This window comes from Limulus polyphemus, unplaced genomic scaffold (assembly GCF_000517525.1).
Source record: "Limulus polyphemus unplaced genomic scaffold, Limulus_polyphemus-2.1.2 Scaffold2374, whole genome shotgun sequence".
In the NCBI taxonomy this organism is placed as follows: domain Eukaryota; kingdom Metazoa; phylum Arthropoda; class Merostomata; order Xiphosura; family Limulidae; genus Limulus; species Limulus polyphemus.
Genome location: NW_013667984.1, coordinates 29,114 through 53,415, shown reverse-complemented (window position 1 = coordinate 53,415; position 24,302 = coordinate 29,114). Strand labels below are relative to the sequence as shown.

Below are 24,302 nucleotides of genomic sequence, written 5' to 3'. Positions count from 1 at the left end.
TATATATATATATATATATATATATATACGAGTTTATTTTTAGTTTTTGTTTTGAACTTTTTATAAATTTAAACTTTAATTTATACAACTCACAGTTACTTAGGGGTTTCTACAAATGTCAACTATAATATATAGTTATCAGTTATTCCTCATACCAAATACAGCATGCAGTTATATATACGGATTACTGATGTAACATCTGTAACCTGTAAGTACTGGTCTCTGCTGTTACTATCTATAATATATTGTTACAAGTGGGTTTTTACTGTTACCACCTATAGCCTACGCATATTATTTTCTGATGTTATCAAGTGTAATCCATTGTTACTTATGGGTTTCTATTAGTACCCAATGTTATTTATTCTTTCTTAAGGTTCCTGCAAATACTAATACTGAGATATTGTTTATAAGTTTCTGTCAGTAACAACTATAACGTTAACTTTGCGGCTTTTTTTTTCTTGTTGTTAAGAAAATCACAGACTACATCTTCAAGTTTCACTTTTCGCAAAAACCTCATTCTCAGTTGAGAGTAGTGCAAGTGAAGATAGTCGTTTCTGTCCCATGGTCGACCGAAGACAGTTCTTTATACGTTTCAACTATGAAAACGAACGCTCCCCTTGTCACCAACTTGTCCGCTATTTGTGTACTGATCATTTCTGCCACAGATTTCTTGTCTACATATATATGTGAGGACAACAGAAATTCATCTGTGAATGCATTTTTGAGGTCTGATGGACAGGTGTTTATTAATGCCCTTGCTCTAGAGATCACTGAACATGGAACTATCTACAAGAAAATTGAACCTTTCATTTAGTGTGGCTATGCTGCTCACCATCTGCCCATCTTAACAATAAGTTTATCCGTGATAAGATAGAAGGACTGTGGGCAGAATGTGTCACTTGTACTCAAATCCGAGTCAGTTTTATTCATGCCAACTTCATCAAAAAATCGGTTTCTCAGTCGTTTGCACTGTGTAGTCTCCTTGCAGTAGGATGGTGTAAGTTATTTTGCCATGCCCTCAAACACGTGAAAGTTATCTCTGATGTCACAAAAGTATGCTAAAAGACCATCATACAAGTTCGTGATAGTGCAAAACTCGATGCCAGTATCCAATAGAGCTTTATTCACAAGATTAGTCTTTTGGAGTATGTCATTCCAAATGACACACATCAACGCTGTCTCTAACTGATCAAGCTTTTTAGTAAGTGACTTTGCCTCATGGACAGATGTCGGTGGTTGTCAATCACTTTCAGCTATGTCAATCAAAGTTTGACGAATTTCAGATTAGTTTATATAAAGGGCTCTGGTGGCATTGCTTCATGCTGACCATATTGTTTCTGATACACTTTGTACAACATAGGTATTTTTTTCATGTTCTCTACCAAGTTAGACCATCTATGGGGTGAAGCTGAGAAAAACGTATAGAGTGACTGCAAAATTTCAAGAAAAATTACTGCTGCAGGGCAACACTCTACATACAGCAGCTGATCCAACCAAATTCAGACTATGGGCAGCACATGAAACTCATTCAGCCAGACTGTTAACTTCATGAAGCCTAGCTTGAACCCCTGAATAAATGGCACTCATATTGCTGGAGTTAACATATGACTGTGACCTGCAGCTTAAAATATCAATGCCATAAAATTTGAGAGTATCCAACAAAAGATCGAATATATATATTTTCCATCATATTGTTCGATGGGAATGAACTGAAGAAATCGCTAAACTACATTTCCATCACTGAATATATAACGAATCACCACTGTAAGCTGATCAGTGTGACTAATATCAGAAGTTGAATTGATATTGATTCCATAATACTTTGCATTCTTGATTTCAGATATTATCTCTGTCATAACTTTGGATCCCAATATGTCAATAAATTCATTGCATATAGTTGAGTAAATATAAGACACATTCGTTTTTCCTGGATTTCCATGTCTTTGAATGTGCTCTGTGAGAAATGGATCAAATTCAACCAAAAGTTCAATGCATCCAAGGTAGATTCTATTGTTAAAGCAACCGTGCACTGCAGTGTCACCATGGAAGGCTAGTCCTCATTCAGCAATGAATCTTATTACAGCAACTATTCTATTTAGGAATTCGATCCAGTATTACATTATCTTTCCTTCATCTTCTCCAGTTCTGCATCGATTCTTGTGGATTTTTGATGCTGGAGCATCATTGACAACACACCAAGATGATCCTTCAACTGCTCATGACAAGTAGACCTAGTGTCTGCATTTTTCCAGTCATCAAAACGTATTTTAAACTGATTAGGGCAGTCACTGGCACTGATACAGAATATCTTGCTCACGTAGCAATGCACTTTACCAGTTGAGGGAGAGTAAATAAGCCAATCTTTCCTGAAAAAATATTATTTGCATGCTTATCTTTCTTTTCACCAAACTGTCTACCCATTAATGAGAAATCTGAATCCAAATTATGTGAAGGGGGTATTTTATTTTCTGCATAATAATTTGTGACATCTGCAGTGATCTACCACTCAGCTGGATCACTACTGTAGTTTAATGTCGAGACAAAATCTGATGTTTTCTTTGGTGTCTCTCTTACTGTTATCATCACATCTCCTGCCGATACTGTCACTTCTGGAGCAGTCTGACTGACCCTTGCTTATTTCTCACTTGATCCATGTTTGACAGAACCCTTAGTTACATCTGTTTCAACATGTTCAGCAGATTTGTTTCCAGGTCTGATATTCATAAATTATAACTTTTCCCATGAAATTCAGCAGAGAACCTATTGTTTGTTTTAAAGCTTCTTCGCTTTTTTTCCTTTTTCTTTCGCTTTTCATATCCAGACTTATGCTTCCTCTTATACCCATCTGACATATTCAGTCCAGTTCAAAGGTACCCTGACAAAATTTATAAAAAAACTTGATTGAACCAGAAATAGAAGATGCCAAAATAATGAACAAAGTCGTAATGACTGCATTGTAACTACATTCGTTATTTTGTTCACGTTTATTTTACTATGTAAAAATATTCACAATGCAAAAAATAATTATTTAGTTATATAAAAAACAAAGTATCATAGACAAAATATCATAGTCATATATATATATATATATATATACATAAAGAGAGAGAGAGATCTATGATTATGGGACCTATGCAATGTATATATTTATATAGAGATCTATCTTGGGGGACTACGATTATGAGAGTGCCTAGGGCCTACAAAGACCTTAATTCGGCCTTGCTATAACCTGGTATTTTTAAAGCATATATTACACTTATTAATTGTCAGTCAAAATAATTAAAGTTCTAAGTGTATTATTTTAAATCTTTAAAAACAGAGTGAATACTGTTATGTCATTTCAAATTAAATCTAGAGATGTTGCACCCTTTTTTATGACATATAAATAACAGAAACACTATATGAACAAATAAAACATGGCACATCATGAAGCACACATCTAATTTTTTTCTTTTTTCAAATAGCTCAGCCCAGAAAACACCAGATTACTCAGCATGGGGTCTATGTCCTCCCACAGCTCAACCATGTTTACATTATTTAGAAACTAGCCCCGAACTGAATCGTAAAACAATCATCTGCAAGACTTCTGGTAGTGGACACTTTGGAACCAAGAAAACTCCACCTAGGAGAGTAGATGATGATGATGCTTTAAAACGAACTCGCCTGAACAACAGTCAGTAAGTACATAGACAAGAAAATATAAAAGTGATTAAAAGGTTCATGTCTTTAGTTAGTTAAATTATTTAAACAGTAATAAAATGTACTTGTTGATTACAGATTGCCAGAAAGAGTAGAAAACACAGTTTATCTCTTCAAGCTCATCCTTGTATCATAATAGTTAGACCTTTCTTGTAACCATTTCACTAATTGTATAGGTTAAAAGTTTCAAAGTTATATTATACCATCATACCTCCCATTAATACAATATAAACAATGAGGTGGCCATGTCTATTTTATCCTTCAAAATACGTGTGACACTTCCACCTCCAATATTAACCTATAAATAAGATTGACACAATTTTCACAACCTTTATTCATTCCTGTCAGTTCCTCTTTCTGAAGTTAACATTAATTTTTAAGAAATTAAATTTTGAAATCAATCAACAAGAAAGAGCTCTTTTGCAGTTCTCATTTGTATGTCTAATATACAATCCATACAATATTATAATTTGAAATGTCAAATACTTCTTTATCTAAACGTAAAAAGAGCATGTGATGTGTGAGATTTTTGTTTTCATATCTCTCACCACAACATGCAATATTTCTAATCACTATGATAAATTAAATCTCTTTTCCAGGTATGAACTGTCTCAGGACTTGCAGGATAAACAAGTAGAAATGCTAGAGAGGAAGTATGGTGGTGTGTGTGCTCGAAAAGCAGCCCTAACAATTCAGCGTGCATTCCGAAAACACTGCATGAGTAAACGGTTTCAGCAACTCACCCATCCAGGGAAGAAAGAATGTCGAACTTCTCGACGATTTACTAACACTAAATCAGAAGGAAAACATTGGTTGTCTACTAGTGACCACAGCAGTTGTTCTGAGGCGATGGACAATGGTGCCTTTTATGGGAAAGATAAAGATTTAGAGAATGATCTGTGTATGAGACACTCACTTGCTTATATTGATGCTGTGGTGAAGTCCAATCTCTCTACTTTGTGTCGCAATTTAGGTGAAAAATCACAAATCCAAAACTTTTATTCATCTAATCGCCACTTAAGACTATCTGATGCAAGTCCACATAGATATGTATTAGATTTTCCTTCATGCACCACAGTATCTACCAGCTCCACAAGTTTTCCTGAACACGTGGTTCCCTCTTGTGATATGTTTAACAATGTAGATGATTCTGTGTCAGAAGTTAATCATCTTCCTGCAACACTAGATGATAATAGTATATACCACACACCTCCAATGAATGTGCAACCTTCCTCTTGTATTCCTTATCACTCATACCGGACAGCAGTGCAAAAGAGTGGTGGGAAAAGATATATTCCATCAAAAAGTGGACCAATTTTGTTTCCCAATCCTAGTCAGTCAACACCATCCAGTAGGATTTCTGAACAGTTCTATACTCCTAGACAGTCACTTTCATCAGAGGAAAACACAATAAGCAGTGTAAGTTCTGAAGTTTTGTATTAATTACTGTAAGTGTTATTTTCTTTAATGTGGATTCCTGTTTCAGGTGAGGGTATTTCCCAAGAAAGGTTCTGCTTATGCATCATAACTCATGAATATCTTAAATGAAATGATCAGTTATATTCCACACCTTTTGTTCTGTTTTCACTGCAATGAAGATGGTGACAACTCTTCAGCACTGGAGTTTAACTCTTTTCCATTGCAACTTTGGGAATGTAGATAAATATCTCTTTGTCCTGATGACTGTCTTTCTACAACTATATCAAAGTTTTAATATCCTCTATGGAAAAAACCAGATAAATCCATATCAACCTCATTTTATGCTCCAATTAGTACCACCACTCAATAAATGGGAAAAGGCTTTTTGGATTTTGCATGCAAGACCATCATTTGTTCTTGCTTTTATCCACTGAAGTCTCCCACCTTTCTGGTAAGGACTTGCCCTTCTCATCTAGAGTGGAACCAATATAAGTTGATATACCTAATATGATGAAAAAAAATGATGCCAATAAAGAAAAACCTAATAAGTCTCTTCACCCACGTCTCAAATTTCTAGATGAAAATGGTTGCACTATAAATGTGGAACTTATGAGGTTTTCGCACTAATACTTATGATATCAAAGCCATGATTAATTCTTCCCTCCATGTGTATGTATCCCTTACAGGAGGTATTTCTGGAACCTGTTGATAGTTACCATTCAGCAGTTTCATTAATTAAAAAGGCCAGGTTGTGTGATGGATTGGTTTATGGAGGACTAGTATTGTTGATTAAACAGCACACTCCCTCTGCAACTGTGTAATCCATGTCTCTGTTGGCTGTATCAATACACTGTGTTCTCTTTCATCATGGAATGTTATTCTAATAAGTAAGCCTTGATAATATCAGTGCATTTGCTATTTCTCTCAATCTTACAGGGACAATTAAATGAGGGCTTTTCATGCTGAGGTGGTGAAAATATTGATGGGAAAAGTATATTTGTGGAATGTTTGATCTCAGATCATAGCTCCTCTCCTTTTAATTGTGGAAACATATTTATTTTCATGCTCTGAGTTAAGCATTTACTGCCATTGATCTGTCAGTTTGTTCACCTCATTTCTTCATTAATTTTCATGGAGAGTGGATAACAACCTATGTGGAAGTGATCTGTTTTCTATCATTCCAAGTATTTAGCCACAGTCACTGCCAACTCACTTGTGCCATATGGATGCCAGAGAAAGCCAACCATCCCTCTTTCACTACTCTATTAGAGCTTGTTACTTCCCTCAGTATCCTACAGTTTATTAATGACTGTGTGGAAGCACTGATGTATCACATTGTCCAGCTGCACTTACTATTTCTAAAAGTTTGACATATTTTCCATTATAGCTTCATTCTTGTTGTACCCAAGGGATGGGTCAGAAATTAGCCTGCAGTGTCTTCTGCAGATATCCTACTCTTCCACTCTTACCAGGCAACCTCACAGCATTTCACCGAGTTGAGTCTGGATCCATAAAATAAGACATCAGACCAAAGAACATTTCTGACAGGATCACTTCCACCATCAGTTCAAAATTCATCTGGGACAAGATTTGGAATGTGAATGGGAAACATACATACCTTCTGCTGTTGATCATGCAGCCCAATGGCCAAGCACTTCAATCTGTTCTCTGGGGTTTTTTGAATTTCAATATACAAACTGAAAGAATTCCTCTTTCTTTCTGGCCTCATTGCTTCCTAGAGTACAATAGACCATTCACTTTGGTGAAACTTAGGATGGCTCTATATTAATCTGGCAAAATGTCTGTTGGACGGGATGATACCCATTTCGATGTATCTTCTCTCTTTAAGTCATATTTCATTTTTAACTGTGTCTGGCAGGAAGAGATATTTTCTTATTTATGGCACTATTCTTTTAAATTGCAAGAAGGACCCCAAGAATCTTCCTAATTATAGACCAACTCCTTCGACTAGCTTTCTGTATAAAGTTTTGGAGAAGATAGTTAGCCTTTTCTGGGTAATGTATATAAGCAAATTACATAAAACATGATAAACTTTTAATATGGCTTATATTCTGTGTAGAAAATATTTGTAAAATTTAAAGTACTTGTAAAAAAATGTTTTGAAAAGCAATAAAATAATTCCTTTAATCCTACACCTTCTTCATTATTTATCAGTAAGTTTCGTTTTATATATATCCAGTCAATTTAATTTGTTTTATTTTCTTTTGATACTATATTTTACAAAAGGAAGCACTTATCTTCCCACTTTAAATGATATAAATATAATGTGACTGTCAAAGATTACCCAAGAAGAATGAGCTCATCCTTCAATATGACAACAGACTTTCCTTTCTCAGATATGATAGTGTCTTATTTTTAGGTTGAATTTAAATTATGTATTAAATATAGTTTGTTTTCAATAACCAGACAGTTCTTGTATTTGGGTATTGTTAACAATATATTTGAGAAAAAGAGAATTTGTTCCATCCCAATAGTTTACCATAGCTTACTGTACTTGTTAAACTTCAATATCCTCACCTGTCGCTTTGTTAAAGATGAATATTCCTGTGTCTTTCAAATGCACACAATATAATACCAAGATATTATCAGGAACAAGAAGATAATCATCTTAAAACTATAAAAATCCTACTGGTAAGTATATAAAAATCTTGTCTTCAGGTTCCTTGACTGCACCCATCTTACAGTTTTCCAACACAGAAATAACATACATACAGAACTATTGGAATTTACATTACATAGCATTAAAATTTATCAACTCCTTTTTCTGATGACTGTTGGCTTTAAATTCTACTGCTTTTTAAGTCTGAGAACCAATCAAAGTTTTCATAACTCCTCTATGGTGGTCCAACATAGAAACATAAAATAAATAACAAACCAACCAATTGAAATCTTTTTTAGAAAATGAGTAGATCCTAAGAAGTTACCAAAACATTAAAATATATAGAAGCATACTACATATAGTCCATACACCTAGAGACATGACATAAATGAGAGTTTGAATATTTTAAAACATTTCATGACTAGATATACATTATTGAAAAAGATCAATTTTGCTATATTTTTTGAGTAAAGAATTGTTCAAATAGAATCATAATTTGTATTAATTTATGAAAGATGATTTACAAGTACATACATGGAGTGACCTGAACATGTACTGGTTGAAAAAGGATCAGTCTTTGTCCAATTTTATACTTGAACCAAATAACTATCTTGCCAACATCCAGTGTGGTTTCTGAAAGCAAAGAAGTCCACCAAGAACCACCTCATATGGCTTGAAATGTTATTCAGGAAATTCTTTCTCAAGAGTAATTAATTGTCTAGTTTCTACATTTCTTAATCTTGAGAAGACTTATGAAACCACGTGGTAATTCAGTATTTTATGACAGCTCCATTATTATTGATTAAATGACCATTTGTCCATTTTTATTCTTTACTTAATTCTTAGCAGACAGATCTTCAGGTTTCAGTTTTGAGTGTCACATGTTTTAGCATTAAAATCAATGCCATTATTAAACAATTTCTTCCAACATGGCAAACAACTTTTATGTTTAAGATGTTCAGATTTCCTGTTGGTCACTTAACATAAGGTATATTGAGTGGCAATTCCAAACTGCCCTCAACAAACCACTGCAAAAGGTTTTAATATTATATAACATAAAACAGTTTATGTGCATTTTTGTTGCCAACGAAGATAGTAACCTGTTTCTGATCTTCTAGAGGATGTCTGAGACTATGTTCTTACTTAGGACTTCTCTTTGACAACAAGCTTACGTTTATTTCACTCTTAAATTCAAGTGTATAATGGTACTAAAAATCTTCTATCTTCTTTCTTTTATCTATAGGGGAGTGGAGAATTGTTTCATATTTCAGACGTATTGTACCCTCATTCAATCCAATCTGGAATCTAAAGGCTTTCTGCACTTCTCTAGAGTTTTTACACATTTCCTATGGATCTCCACTTCACATTTGACATATGCAACTTACTTTTCAGTATGCTGCAAAATTATGATTTCTACCACAGCATCTCATGTGGCAATGTATTTTCTTGCTTCAGTGATCCATGATACTTGGAAATAGATAGCCCACTATTCCTAATTCTGATCTCCATATTCAAGCACAGTTGTATTAGATGGTCCATAACCTGATGATCAACCTATCTCTCCATAGCTTCTTACCATACCCCACTTGGAACTTTTGCTGAATCACTTGGAGAAGTGAAGTATTCCAAACTGGATGTAATCTGTGTTTACCAAACAAGTCAGTGTTCTATACAAGACTTTACTGATGGCTCAAAATTGGGTAGCTATGTTTTTTTTTGTCACAGTTTGTTGCAATTCTGTCTTTTCTCACATAATCCTATTTCTGTTTTCTGTATTCATGAGAGAGTTGTATCACAAAAAAGCTAAAGAATACTATTATTATGTTATCTATACAGACTCAGCTAGGTTCTTGTAGGCCATGGAATCATTCAGTTTTAGCTGTCATTCTCCTCCCAGTCATTTCAAGACAACTAGCCAATTTGTTGGCCCTTTGAAGCCTCTGTTCATTCCAAAACTAATATGAAGCTTGTCATTAGGGTGTGTCTTCATGCCAGGTTGTAGATACTTTTAGAGAAGCTTTTACAGATCAATCATAGAGGTCATAGACAGGAAGTTGTTTTAACAAGGTTCCAAGCTAGCCAAAGTTTTATTAGACATCAATTTTCTCTTGCATGAGAGTGACCTGCCAATGTATAAGAAATATGACATTCAAATCATAATTTCTTATATTATATTTTCACACCATCACATTGTCATTAAGCAGTAACATCTTTTTAGATACATTTTCATACATGGTGCCCCTTTGACACTGGGCAATGCCATTGAAATATGATACTATCCAGTTTGACAATGGTTTTACTTATTTCTATGTCAAAGAGGGGGGCAAGCTCATTGATAACACTGTGATCAGACTTGTAAGCCTCTGTCTATTCTGTATTTTCATAGGAAGGCTGCCTTCTTTTGAACATCTAGTTTGAGCAATGTGACACTCAAATCACTAATGCCCACAATGTACTTTCATGTCACTGTTATAAAATTCAGCAGAAGCACTTTACTAGACATGATTTAACTTATGGTGTCCTTGTGACATTGGGCAATGTCATTGGAAATGATCACTCAGTCCAAGCTTGATCACATTTTGTTTTTAACGGGTAGTTAATACTTTGATACTTTTATACTTTAGTTTGATACTTTTTAATCGTGTTATTTTATTTCATGCACTTATCTTTTATTTCTAATTATCATTTTATTTGTTTGAAATAATTATCCATCACAGATATCCATTACTGCCTTATGCCAAAAATAAATCAAAACGACATATCTGCCTGTTTCTTTTAAAGCAAAGCTACATTATAGGCTATCTGCACTCTGTTCACCACAAGGAATTGAAACCCAGATTTTAGCATTTTAAGTTTATAAACTTACTGTTGACCCATGGGAAACAAAATGACAAGAAAAACTTTCATGTTGTCACAATGACAATCTGCAGTAGCTCCTTTTCAAACATTTTTTTTAACTCATTGTATACCCTTGATAATCAGGGCAGTGCATGTCACTGGAAATTATGATACTGCCCAAATTACCAGCAATTTTTATTTTGGAGCCATGGACCTCTTTAATTCTATTTAATATTTTGATGAAAACATTTTTTTTTCTAGCTTTATTCAATTATTTTGAGATGAAAAAGTTTTGTCCTTTTTTTTTTAATTGATTAATTTATACACTTAATTATAATGTTTTTTAATATTATTGCTTATTATGTATAGCACCTGGTGGCTCAACAGTTAGTATGTGGGCTTACAATACTAAAACTCTGGATTTGCAGTAAGAATAGCCAGATAGCCCATTTTTGTAGCCTTGCACTTAACAACAAACAAAACATTAATACAGAAAATATATGCTTGCCCTTTCAGCCATGGGGACATTATAACGTGATGGTCAATCCCACTATTCATTGGTAAAAAAGTAACCCAAGAGTTGGTGGTGGGTGGTGATGACTAGCTGCCTTCCCTCTAGTCTTACATTGTTAAATTAGTGAAGGCTAGCACAGACAGCCCTCGTGTAGTTTTGTGTGAAATTCAAAACAAACAAAACTCTGGATTTGATACTTGCAGTAAGCATAGCCAGATAGCCCATTTTTGTAGCCTTGCACTTAACAACAAACAAAACATTACTACAGAAAAGACATTTGTTGGCACAATCAGCCTTGCTGCTTTGCACCATTAAACCCTAATAGTGTTGGTAATACTGTGTTATGTTTTATTATTTTTCCATTTATCTCAAGAAAATACATATGCAGATTAATCAAATCATATGCCATTCTAAGCACCCATATATGCAGAACATTTTCCTAAAGGATACATTGTATCTCCACTCTCATTATTTTATTCTATTGTTTTATTTGTTTGTGCTGCACATATGAGGCTGTTTTGGGTCTAGTTATGTGAAATTATATACACATGTAGCATACTCATGTGAATTAAAGTCAACAGACAAGCATTAAAAATGCAAAACAGGAGTTTCTTAGGAAGTTTGTGCAGAATTTGATTAGTCAAACCCAACCAAAATTAGAGAGACTGATATATTAGCTCCATGTCAAAACAAAGGAATCAAATTACTTTAATCACAAACAGCAGCATTTGTTCTGAGTGAATCCTTAAAAATGGCTGGCTTCTCTGATTTTCAACAGCCATTGGCAAAACATGAATGCAAAAGACACTATATTTGTCTGAAGTGGACTAAGACAGCAATAGTTCATAACAAGTACTATAGTTTTGCTTGATCCATGTTTATGTCAAGTATTTCAGTGCTTCTAAGAAGGCCATGTCATCCTTGTCAGGAGATTAGTGACATTATTAAAGAAAATCAGTAAATGGTATATGCTCAACCCATCAGACTTTCTGAAGAAATAATTATAATGATGCAACTAGTGTACTGGCCACATTGAGAAGTAGATTCAACTGCAGTCCCAACATGTGTGGCAACCTAAGCAATAAGTATTGTTCAAACTGGATAAATCATGTTCACTTAGATAATTTAACTCAGCATGGAAAAACTATGCTAAAGTTTTGAAAAATTCACCCGAATATACACAAATAATGGTACATTAGATTTCAATATATTATTACAGCCATAATATACGTATATTACTTTTGAATAAGAATTTGAAAAAATGCATAAAGTTTCATCAAAAACAAAGAAATGTGATTTTTTTATCTCTCACGTCAACAAATAAAATTATTTGAATTTGTAATCATATAATAAGGGTATTGGTTGTAAATGGAAGTGTTATTTTATCTGTTCAGTCCATTTTAGCTCTTATTGTAACATGGAGAAGTAAATTTATGAGGATAAACTTAAAAATGTAGAGACTAGACTTAAGTTTGTGATGGTCTCTTTTGACATCTGAGGTTGTGGTACATATTTAGTTAATTGTTGACCAATAACTGTATGAGTTGCAAACATTGTCATAATTAAATTTGAGAAATTGATTTACTAAACTAAGCAAGGCTTAGTTTTATATAGAGATCTTAGTGACCAGCATATTCCATATCAGTATCGTGATGATCCAAAATTAGTTAATTCATAAACACATTTTGTAATGTGAAGATCATGTGATCAATATTAGTAAGGTAATTCCTTCTATTTGTGCTGTATCTTATGCTGCTGATTACCTCAAATGCCCCCCCCCCCCCAGTGGCACAGAGGTATGTCTGCAGACTTACAACACTATACAGATAGCCCATTGTGTAGCTTTGTGCTTAATTTCAAACAAACAATACCACAAATGATGCTTCTACTAAGTTGTAAGTTAACTGTTTGGAATTAAGAAACATAAAAGTTTCTCAACTATGTCTGACATTACTTTGTATTGTTAATTTTCCCTGACAAGCTGCATTTTTTTTTTCTTGAAGAGTAATACTGGAGACCCGAGCATTGATTCACTAAGTGAAGATAGTCAACAACTAAACAAAGCTTCTTCAGCCAGACGTTCTGTTAATGTCTCTATGGGATACACTTTTCAATTGACTGAAAACCAGCCTCACAGAACACCTGGCAGAACTTGTGATTATGTCATTGAAAGGAAATGTGGCCAACCGTATGTGGACCATAGAAGGGTTTCATCTCAGGAAAGTAGAAAACCCACTATTGTTCCAAACCATGAGATGAAATATCTAAGTAAATCTACTAAGTGGCCAAACCAAACACTAGGGCAAAAGTCAAGAGAATCAAACTACAGTTATGAACCACATTCAGTCCACAACAAAGCTGTAGGAGTAGATGATAAGAGCAGACAGACTGCCAGAAAATGCAGTATAGAATACTCACCCACTTGGAATAGAAAAACTCTCACAATGGCTGAACAAGTGCTTCTTGAGGGCCAAGTGGATGATAGAAGGTTGGGTAATATCTCAGAAAATAGTGAAGATAGCCTAGAGAGTGCAAGTTATTCAACCTCTCCACCAGTTTCATCTTCAGATGCCTTTTCAGCAAATAATTACCCAGAGTGGGCTACTGCACAAGAAACAGTTTCAACATCATTACTCTATAAGGTATGAAGCCCTTTTCAAATTTATCAGTTAAAAATTTTTGCATTCTGATTATCTTACCAGCAAATAACTTCTGATTTGAACTTATTTAATAAGATTTAATATTTGTTACTTTGTAATTTTCTTAGCCTACTTTCCTAGTACATTGAAAAAAAGTTAAGGTAAGTAAAGACAATAATCCTCTTCCATACATACCAAATCTGTTCTTTTGACATACTTTAGATTGTTTTTTCAACTTCCTATTATGTCAGTTTACTTTGCCGAATAAATTAGAATTTTGACAGGAATAGACTGGAATGATATATTTAATCTTTCTCTAAATTTTATTTTATATGCCATAGAAGAAGGACATCTTCAAAAACTTGATGCTTTTTTAAAGTTAAAATTTATATATTTTTTTGCTTACAGTCGCAAGTTTCTGAACTCCAAAGAAAACGTCAGTATCGGGTGGGTCTGAATCTGTTCAACAAAAAACCAGAAAGAGGAATTAATTATCTGATCCACAGCAATTTCTTGGAATCAACACCTAAAGCTGTAGCACGATTCCTTATCTCAAGAAAAGGGCTGAGCAAGCAGAATATTGGAGAATACCTTGGAAACCTTCAAAATAATTTCAATTCAACAGTACTAGAGTAAGTAAAATATTGTTCACACTAAACAGAACAAATCTAAATGCTTTTAATAGATTTGTAGTTTGAAAGCATAATATAATTTTACATCTGGACCCACAACCCTAAAGAAAAGAAAAGTAAAAATAAAAATTTTAAACCAGCCTTTTATTTTTCATCATTTCATTGAATCTTCTCTTGAATTTCCGCAAGCTGCCAAGCTCCATTACTACCCATATATATATATCCTCTTGTCTCATTGTCTTCAGCATAGAGCACAAAGAAATCAGAGACTTTTATCAATTCTATAGATAATCTTGTAGCTTTCAGTAAAATCACTTTTTACCCTTCTTTTTTTCAAAAGAAAATAAGATTTTAATTTACTCCTATAAGATAACCCAGAACCATCCTATACTGTTCCTCTTATCTTTTTCCAATAAGTCAGAATTTTGTGGGAGGTAAGCTTGTTATTCATTTGGAGCAAAACTCAAAAACTAAAGAACATAAAAGAGAATCTGACATATTTAATAAACACACAAAAAGATATCCGCCACATGATATTCTGCCAATAAGACAATGGAAACACTTCATAAGCAGTTCATGTAATAAGTCAAAATTTGCTCAAATATGTTAGATCATAATGAGGGACAGATGAAACAAACAGGTAAACTATTTGATACGACACAAAGGATACAAGGAACTTATTGAACTCAGTTGTGAAAAGCATGTGGAAGTAGATACCTACATACATGCAACATTTTATTCATGTAGAGAAGATGGGATTTGAAAGATTTGTTATTCATGCCACAAATCTGGATGTGATTATGCCTTGTATCTACTATTTTCCAAGGATACAAGATCTGAACTACTTATGGATCCAGAAGTTTGAGAAACTTGTTTCAATTTATGTAATAGTCAAGGGATTATCAGAAAAGTGTGAACACAGTACTGCAGAAGTTTCAAGAGTTTTACTTGGTGTATGCATTCTAGTAGAATGTGACACAGTTGGCTATCCATCCAGAGAAGAATAAAAAAAATATGCTTTAAAGAAAAGTAGCAACAGAGAACATTACATAATTTTTAAAAACTGGATCATTTGTGGACTCAAGGCAGAAGATAGAGCAAACAGAGTAAATAATATGCAAGTGTAGGATGTTTTACTCCACTCTATATGGAAGGGATAATTTCCAAGCATCTTTAGATCATTTTTCTGCCAATTTATTTGCAACAAATCAAAGGGAAGTAAGGTGTCTCCTCCTCAACAAAAGATGCTTTTGAGCAGGCTTAATAGCCTTGAATCAGATCTATGTCTGCAAGCAATTGGTAGAACTTAACCCAAAAGAATTTGGAAGACAAAGAACAAGTGGGAAGCTTATTCCTATTTTGATAAAAAAAAATGCCATCTAGACAAGAATATGCAAAAAAAGAAATGTTCTGCCATTGTAGATCTGTGAGGTGTACGAGTGTCATTGGGCAACTACCCACAGGCCCCACGCCCTGAATATATCTCATGGTGCTTCAAGTATATTTCAAAATCTATCAGGAATATTATATTCCCCTTTTGTAAAGTTGCATTTCCTAATGAAATGTTTTTTTTATTTAATCCATGCAATATTTTCACTTTCATTAGTCATAAAAACCTTGTCATCATGAACCTTTATGGATCCAATCCCAATTTTGATATACTTAAAAATATCCTTTCAGTTTTACCATTATAAGCCAACTGTTTCTCAGGAACCCCTTTTTGATGTCATAACTTATTTTTTACTAAATCCTTAATTTCCTATACTTCTGTAAGACTTCAATCATATCTGTCATTTTAAACTTCTCGAGCATATGGTATTTACCAGTGATTTTTGTCCTTCTTAGTACAACCCTGATTTTATTAAAAAGTTTCTCATTAACATCTGTATGGTCAGATGACCTATAACATTTGCCAATTAACCCTTTTTTTCCCTACCTTTGAATTCCTGATTATAACCCAAGAACATTCAACCTTTTTACTACATTTTTTTGTTTTTAGCCACAACAAGCTGTTGTTGCTCATCTATTAAATAAAGAGCTGACCCATTCCCTCTTTCAAAAAATCTATAACTATTAAATAACTCATAACATGGAATTTTGAAAATAATTGTGATTGTTAGTGTTCTCCAAATCTGGTCAAATTTCAGTAATTCCCATTATATCATAGTCCTCCATTTGAACTGGATCCTGAACCCAAACATTGTGTTCCTAATTCTCTTACCATCAGAATATTCTTGAATATGATATTTTTAGGAAAATCAATTTCCCAAAACAGTAAATTAGGTAGATCCACTATATAATGGGAGTTTGGGTAAGATATATTGCAAAGTAATACTGATTTCCACCAAAATTAACTGAGTCTGTACTAAGAAATAAATGAACTGTACACAATGAAAAAAATCTTTATCTAACAAAACACAAATCAAAAAGGTTATCTCTATGGAATGAGAAAGAACAAAGGTAGTTAGTACAAATTCAACTTAACAACTTACTTGACTACAGGTTATTCAAAACTGTATATATCTGAATAAATGTAATTTTTTGAAAAATTTTACATTAAAATAAGAAGACAGAAAATGCATGGTATGTCAACATACCACAAATCTATTATGCTGTTCTTTAAATATGATTGAATATCTTTAACTTTTTATGCTGTAGGTACTATTTTTTTCAAATAACTTTTTCTAGCTATTCTATAATTCTTTTTATTCCAGTTCTCCAAACTTACTCACTACAATATAACTATAGAATTTCCCAGAACATGAAGCTTCCTAGCCCAACTCTAGCATACATTTCACCCTTACCCTGAAAACTATACTGCATGTCCAAACAGCCCAAGCCTGTTGCTAGGTCTGGAAGGGGGGGGGGTTTGATCCAAAGTGTAACTTGTTTCATGTGCAACTTTAGTGCCCAGAGATGAAAAAAAAAATCCAAAATATGTAATGGTTCCTTTATTATCACTGCAAATAAACATTTCTAGTAAATTTCCTCTGATAAGTATAAAAATGCTATTCCTGCATGTATGCTCAGTGTTACAAAAGCAATTAGGTACCAGCTCCTAAACTGTTAATAACTATAGTTTAGCACCTGGTCGAAATATTCTTGTCCTGGACTTTTTATGCTTCCCACAACAAACAACTTTATCAGTGTATTTAGTGAGAAGGTCTTCCACTATATAAACCTCTTGATCATCTATTTTCTTCCTCATGTTCTGCAGGAACCCAGAAGTTAAAATCTAATATACACTAGAACCTCAATATTAACTAAACCTGCTTCTAACTTTGTTACTACTGCACACTTTTTTAAAACCAACACTCTCATTCTCACCCTTCCCAAAGCAACCTTTACCCTAACTCTAAGCTTACTATTCCATTTTCGAGATTAATGAATCTATTTATGCAACTCTGAAAGTATTTTATGACTTAGCTTTTAAATACCACAAAACTGTAACATTTCAGAGTTTGATAACCAAATTAAGTTGCATCTGATCATTTGATGAAGGTAACATCATCACCTTGCATCTTATTTTTGTATTTTTTTATTCAGTCTAATTATTTGTTTTAAAATGCATTACTAAGTTTGTTTAAAAAGAATTATTGGTTTTTTATATTAATTTTAAATAGTCTCTATTTCTCACGAAATAACATTCTTTGTTCCTGATATTTAGATGTTTTGTTGAAGAGGTTGATCTCGCTGGGATGCAAGTTGATGTCGCTCTCAGGAAGTACCAAACTTTCTTCAGAATGCCAGTAAGTTTCTTTTCCATTAAAACTTTAAAAACTTAGTGTTTTCTTTCATGTCTTCTAAAAGTATTTATAAAAATATATATTTTTTTTTATAAATCTACATCAGAAGCATGTGTTTTCTTTTTTATAATTATATATTGTTATTACTTACCTCTCCCCCTCCCACAGGTATTTAATTATACCATAATGAAAATGCATGGTTAACTTATTAAAGTTTGTTATCAGGTAAATATTAAAAAACTGAAAGATCGTTTCATTAAATAATTCATTTGTCTTTTCTCAGTACCCCATTCTCACCACCCTGTTGGTGTTTTATTGTGCACCAGTTTCATTGTCATAATATTAAAATAAAGATTATAAGAAAGTAACATCTCATTGATTCAGAGGTTAACTAGTTAAGCAGAATTTGTAATAATGATTTTGGGCCACTTTAATGATTTCTAAAACACTTATCTTATATTGACTGTGCTATAAGAGGCGGAACCAGAGGGGGCATGTTCCCACAAATTCTAGCTCAGTAGGAAAGTTTCTCTTTGAATGGGAAATGAAGACTTGTGTATAACTATCATGGAAAATTGTTGTTTCAGTTTTGAATTCAATTGTGATGGTTAACATAGCAAATAAGCCAAATACAGATATGTTCCTCTGTGTATGAATTGTGCTGTTGTGATTTTGATTCCCATGTTAGAATGCAGAATGACTTGTATTGCTAATATGCAAAGTGGTACCATAATCATAATGATATGAGTTACTTGCAGCTTCAATTAATGGGGGTTAGTGAAAGGCATCCTCCCATGGGACAGCAGTATGTTTACGGACTTACAATGATTCCCCATGGTGGACACAGAAGATATCCCAATATTCATAAAATGTTAATGGGACAAAAAAAAAGAGCTTATTAACTCATCAAGAATGTCTCTTCCAGCTTCCAACTATAAACACCCATGTATTCATCCAATCTTTTCTTAAACTCAGTTAAATTTTCTGCCTCAATCACCCTTGAAGGCAGCTCATTCCAAAAACCAACCACCCAGTTTGAAAAGTAATACTGACTAAACTGTAGACAACTCCTACACTGCCAAAATTTGAATTTATGACCTCTTGTCCTATTGTTTTCACTGCTAAACACAAAAATATTTGATAGATTTGTATTATTAATACCCTTAATAATCTTAAACACCTCAATCAAATCCCCTCTGACTATTCTCCAGAGAAAACAAGTTTAGAGATTTTAGTCACTCTTCATAGGACAATCCCACCATCCCAGGTATCATCCTAGTGGTTCTTATCTGAACCTTCTCCAGCAATTCAATGTTCTTCTTAAGTAAGGAAGCTCAAAACTGTATACAGTACTCTAAATAAGGCCTTACAAGTGATCTATACAATGAAACAATAATATACCCTGTCTTGTATTCAATATTTCTATAGATGCAACCCAAAATCCTATTAGCTCTATTGCTACAATACATTGTTTAGATGACTTAAGTGATTTTTTTATCACAACAGCAAGATCTTTTTCTTCAACCACAGTATTTAATGTATTTCCATTTAAATTGTGAAAACCTACATGCATCACCTTACATTTTGGATAGTTAAACATCATATGCCACGTATTGGCCCAATGCATCAAATGATCTAAATCTCCCTGTAAGTCTGCAGCATCTTTGATACAAAAATCTTAATGTCATCTGCAAACTTAATATAAATCACAAACAGCAGAAGACCCAGCACAGAGCCCTGAGGCACACTGCTTGTAACTGTAATCCAGTCAGATCTAACTCCATTTATTACTACTCTGCTTTCTACTCTTCAGCCAATTTTCTATCCAATTTAATAACATTTCCCCCACACCCACAGATTTAATTTTTGTAACAAGTCTTTATTGAAGCACCTTATCAAATGCTTTCTGAAAATCAAGATAAACCAAATACATGGTATTTCCTTGATCAGCTCTTACAGTAACATCCTCAAAGAATGTCAGAAGACACTATATCAAACTTCTTTAAGTGACTCTGCAATGCATCTTTAATCACACTCTTCAAAACCTTTCTTGTAGCCTCCAAAACCTAATCTGTAGCCTGTATTTCAAAAACATTCCTCTCAACAAAACTGCTCAAATCCAACCCATAATATCAAAATCCTGTTTCCATAATTGTTTTGAATTCATCAATTATATTTTTAATACTCCTGGAATTACAATTTTAACAATTAATCATAAATTTTAAAATACGTTTATGTTTTATGCCTGTTGTACATGTTTTTCTGTCAATTATATTTCCTACTTTACTAATATCATAGTCCTAATCTCTGTCTAACCCTAGTTTAAATCTACCACTACAGCGAGTTAATAACCCTTGTTAACACGCTAGCCCCTGTCTTATTTAATTGTAAGCCATCCATTCTAAAAAGATTAACTTTTCCATTAAAATTATCCCACAAATCCAACCAGCCTATTTGCTCATCCCTACAATTTATTCTTGGCAATATCCCTGACAAAATTAAGCTATGACCCCTTTCCTTAAATACCCTTATGAATGTTTTATAATTATCAATAAGCTCCTTAGATACATCTTTACTTACATCATTAGCCCTAACATGTACCACAAAAACTGCATTGCTTCTAGCACCCTTAACTATCTCTCTGGTTCTATCAGTTATATCCTGTATCCCTACTCATGAATAGCATAAGCATATTCTTTTGCTCCCATTTACTCCACATACAACTCTATCTACATGCCTAACTAGAGAGTCACCTACAACTTTAACTTCCCTATCCTTTACACTATCATCCCTTGTAATCCCATCTGTTTCCCTTACCTGCTCCCCCTCATCACTAGCAAATGCTTGGAACCAGTTGCTCAACTTAAACCCAAGCCCATCCTTGCCCCTAAATGCATTATTTATGGCTTTACTCAAAAGCAAACAGATGTTGATGAGTAAATTAGTTACTTTCTGAATGGTAGGTAATAAGCTAGGTTTTGATTTTCTTTCATTTAGTTTGGCAGGTAATTGATTCATGTTTCTTTTAAACAATTGTGCCCTCCCAGTTTTATTTTTAACTGGTATTTACAGCATAAATATTATACAAAACTATTTCTGCAATATATGTAATTAGCAAATGCCTGCACTTAACCTACTGATTTAGAGGTAAACAGTGTTATTTTTGTTTACTATAGGGTGAGGCCCAGAAAATTGAGAAGCTAGTAGAAGTCTTCAGTAATAGGTACATAGCATGTAATCGAGATGTAGTATCAAAATTTCAGAACCCAGACACAATCTTTATTCTTGCTTTTGCTATCATCATGTTGAACACTGATCTTCATACACCAAACCTGAAAGCTGATAAACGTATGAAACTTGAAGATTTCATAAAAAACCTGAGAGGTAAGGTTTATTGTTATTTGTTTTTTCATGAATTATCTTGTTGTCAGGGCTGTCTAGATATTATGAGAATAAATCATTGCTTATTTTCATGTACCAAGGACACACTATATTTTAGCTGAAATCAGATATTGTTTTATTCATATGCATAGTTACTCGGTTTATTCATATGTGGTCTTATGAACCAACTATGAATTTCTTTAATGCCTCTATCCTAAATTTGTATCACTTTGTAATTAACTAAAACAAAACATCGCTACAAACAGGATCAAACAAAAACAATTCATTAAAATATTACAAAATTATACTTTCAAACAACAACAAATTCTATCACTTACAAAAACAGTTATTAAATCTGTTCATTGACAGGATTTGATACAAACATTAATAAACAATACAACTTAAATCTCACTGTTATTAATTTCAATAAATAAAGGAATTAGAAAAAAAAACAGAAGAAGAAATAATCTAATTCCAAAAAACTACAATATTCCAAAATTAAACCACTTCTCTAGATCAATAACAATATCGAGCAACAATTAGCAATAATCCATTCTAACTATATCTCGTGAACTAATTTGTCTAAGATCAAGAAATGGTTTTTATTTAGTAGCTAGACCATGAGGTTACATCTCATGTGATTAGCTATTACCATAAGTTACATAATCTTTCACAACATGAATATCTGTGCAGCACTACTAGGGGGAAGCTTGTGTCAGTTTCATAATACAAACATACTCAGTCTATGTGCTATACCTAGAAGTTGAGTTAGCACTTTAATATAACTAACAAGAGAGAATCTTCAATAGCTGCAGCACTTGAAATTCTTTTAGGCAGGATTAGAGTAAATTAATCTATGAGACCTTTGTTTCCCTTTTTATTAGCTATATTTTTGTGCAACAGCAATACCAAATGTGGGGCGCGTGTATACCCAATTCAATTTTATTACTCATCAAGATCTCCACCAGTCTACCCTCAAATTGAAATTCTTTTAGGCAGAATTACAATAAATTAATCTATGAGACCTTGGGCATGATCAAATAGACCAATCAAAATGGTTTGATCTTCTGAGTCCAAAACTGTAATTAGACCTCAAATCAGTCAAGAGATGTCAGAGCTATGAGCTAAAAGTTTGTACTTGAAAAAAAACAAAAAACTCTGAGCCATTATATGAAACTCTATGCTAAGGTAAAACATTTATGGTTGAACTAAATGACAGAAGGAATAATAAGTGAATGGTAAACAAAACCATAACAAAATAAAAGTAGAATTTGCTATCTCACAACTAGTCAGATTAACCCTTTATCATCTCCACCTATATATTTACGCCTGCTAGACATAATCTCTACTCATGTATGTATATATGCCAAATATCTCACACACTATTTAAGTGACTCATGCCAGGTTTCTTGTTGGCAAAGCATCGCTACGGTAATGGAAAAACCCTTCCATGGATAATAATTGGTTAACTAACAATGAAAATTTTTTTTAATTTTGCTGATAAATCTCAGACTAAAGAATGAGCCTCTTGTATAGCATTATTTTTAGGTGATCAAGATATAAAATATCAATATGACCCTATATCATAACATATGGATAACAAGGAACCACTTGGTCTTTCAAGGTTGTCTTTGTGCACTCTTCCTTAATTGAGAGAAAGTACAAATTTAAACACACCCTGTATTTTTCAGGAAATCACCAATTACCCTCTTAACTCCTATAAAATTTACTCTGCCCACACTGACAACTCATTCCATAAGTCAATCAACCTGTTAGAGAAATAAAGGTGTTTTAAATAGAGCTATGTTTATGTTTATCAAATCTTATATTTATGGCCTCTTATTCTATTATCTTCAGAATTCAGCACAAAGAAATGTGATATGAAAGATCTAATAAGAGACTGTTTCTTCCCTTCAATATAGCTTTAAAAAAGAATACCACGTTTTTAAAGCTACAACATGCTGCTGCTTGCACTGCAAGAGATATTTTATATTTCATTTAATTTTTCTTTGAATCATTTTCTTGATAGTCCAGTTTTCTAACAGTTTATGAAAGTTGTACAGTATTGCTCCTATTTGTTTTGTTGGGTAATGTGTAGGAGCTAATGATGTTGGGAAAGGTATATCAGAGGAGCTAATAAATAAGTACAAGGGGGTTGATAAAGGCAGTTACAGAAAAAGACCATAACTTAATTGTGTCAGGGGTACTGCTGAGAATTAATTGTGGGGACAAAATTATGAGTAGGTCACTAGGGCTAAATGCTTAGATTAGGTTAATATGTAAGGATGAGCAGATGGGATGTTTGGATTTGTGGGATCAGTTCAATGGAAGAAGGGAGTTTTTTGAAATGGATGGTTTACAATTAAATAGGGTAGACTCCTGTTTGTTTGCAAGGACTAGTAACTCAGCTGTAAGGGTAGATTTAAACTAGAACTAGAAAGTCGTGGGGCCAGGATAAACTAAATGCAAAAAAATAAGATGTAGAGAAAACTTTGGCATAGGAAATGAGTATAGATGTAGTTCTAAAGATAAACTTTAATTATTACTATTGTAATGCTAAATGTAAAAGCAATAAAGTAGATGACTTTAGGGCACCGGTAGGAATGGGGGATTTTGATATAATGGAAATAACTGAAACATGGTTAAACGTAGATGATTTTAATTACAGAAATTTATTTGAAATACTGGGTTATAAGTTATTTAATAGGTATAGAGTAATAAAGAAAGGGGGAGGAGTGGCTTTATAGGTAAAATGTGAATTACATCCTGTTGAAGCTGAGGATATCAAAGCTAATAGCAAGGAGATTGAATCCA

The 24,302-nt window shown here is 33.4% G+C and overlaps 1 protein-coding gene across 3 annotated transcripts in view; it reads left to right on the top strand.

Annotated features, from left to right (window-relative positions):
* LOC106466758 (IQ motif and SEC7 domain-containing protein 1-like) overlaps positions 1–24,302 on the top strand; it is a 139,268-nt gene that overhangs the window by 102,442 nt on the left and 12,524 nt on the right. For all 3 annotated transcript variants that reach the window (XM_022394844.1, XM_013927057.2, XM_022394845.1), the window contains exons 2-7: positions 3,465–3,677; positions 4,299–5,118; positions 13,094–13,732; positions 14,138–14,361; positions 18,029–18,110; positions 21,284–21,491. In XM_022394844.1, the coding sequence (XP_022250552.1) occupies positions 3,465–3,677; positions 4,299–5,118; positions 13,094–13,732; positions 14,138–14,361; positions 18,029–18,110; positions 21,284–21,491 (2,186 nt within the window). The remainder of the gene's footprint in view (positions 1–3,464; positions 3,678–4,298; positions 5,119–13,093; positions 13,733–14,137; positions 14,362–18,028; positions 18,111–21,283; positions 21,492–24,302) is intronic.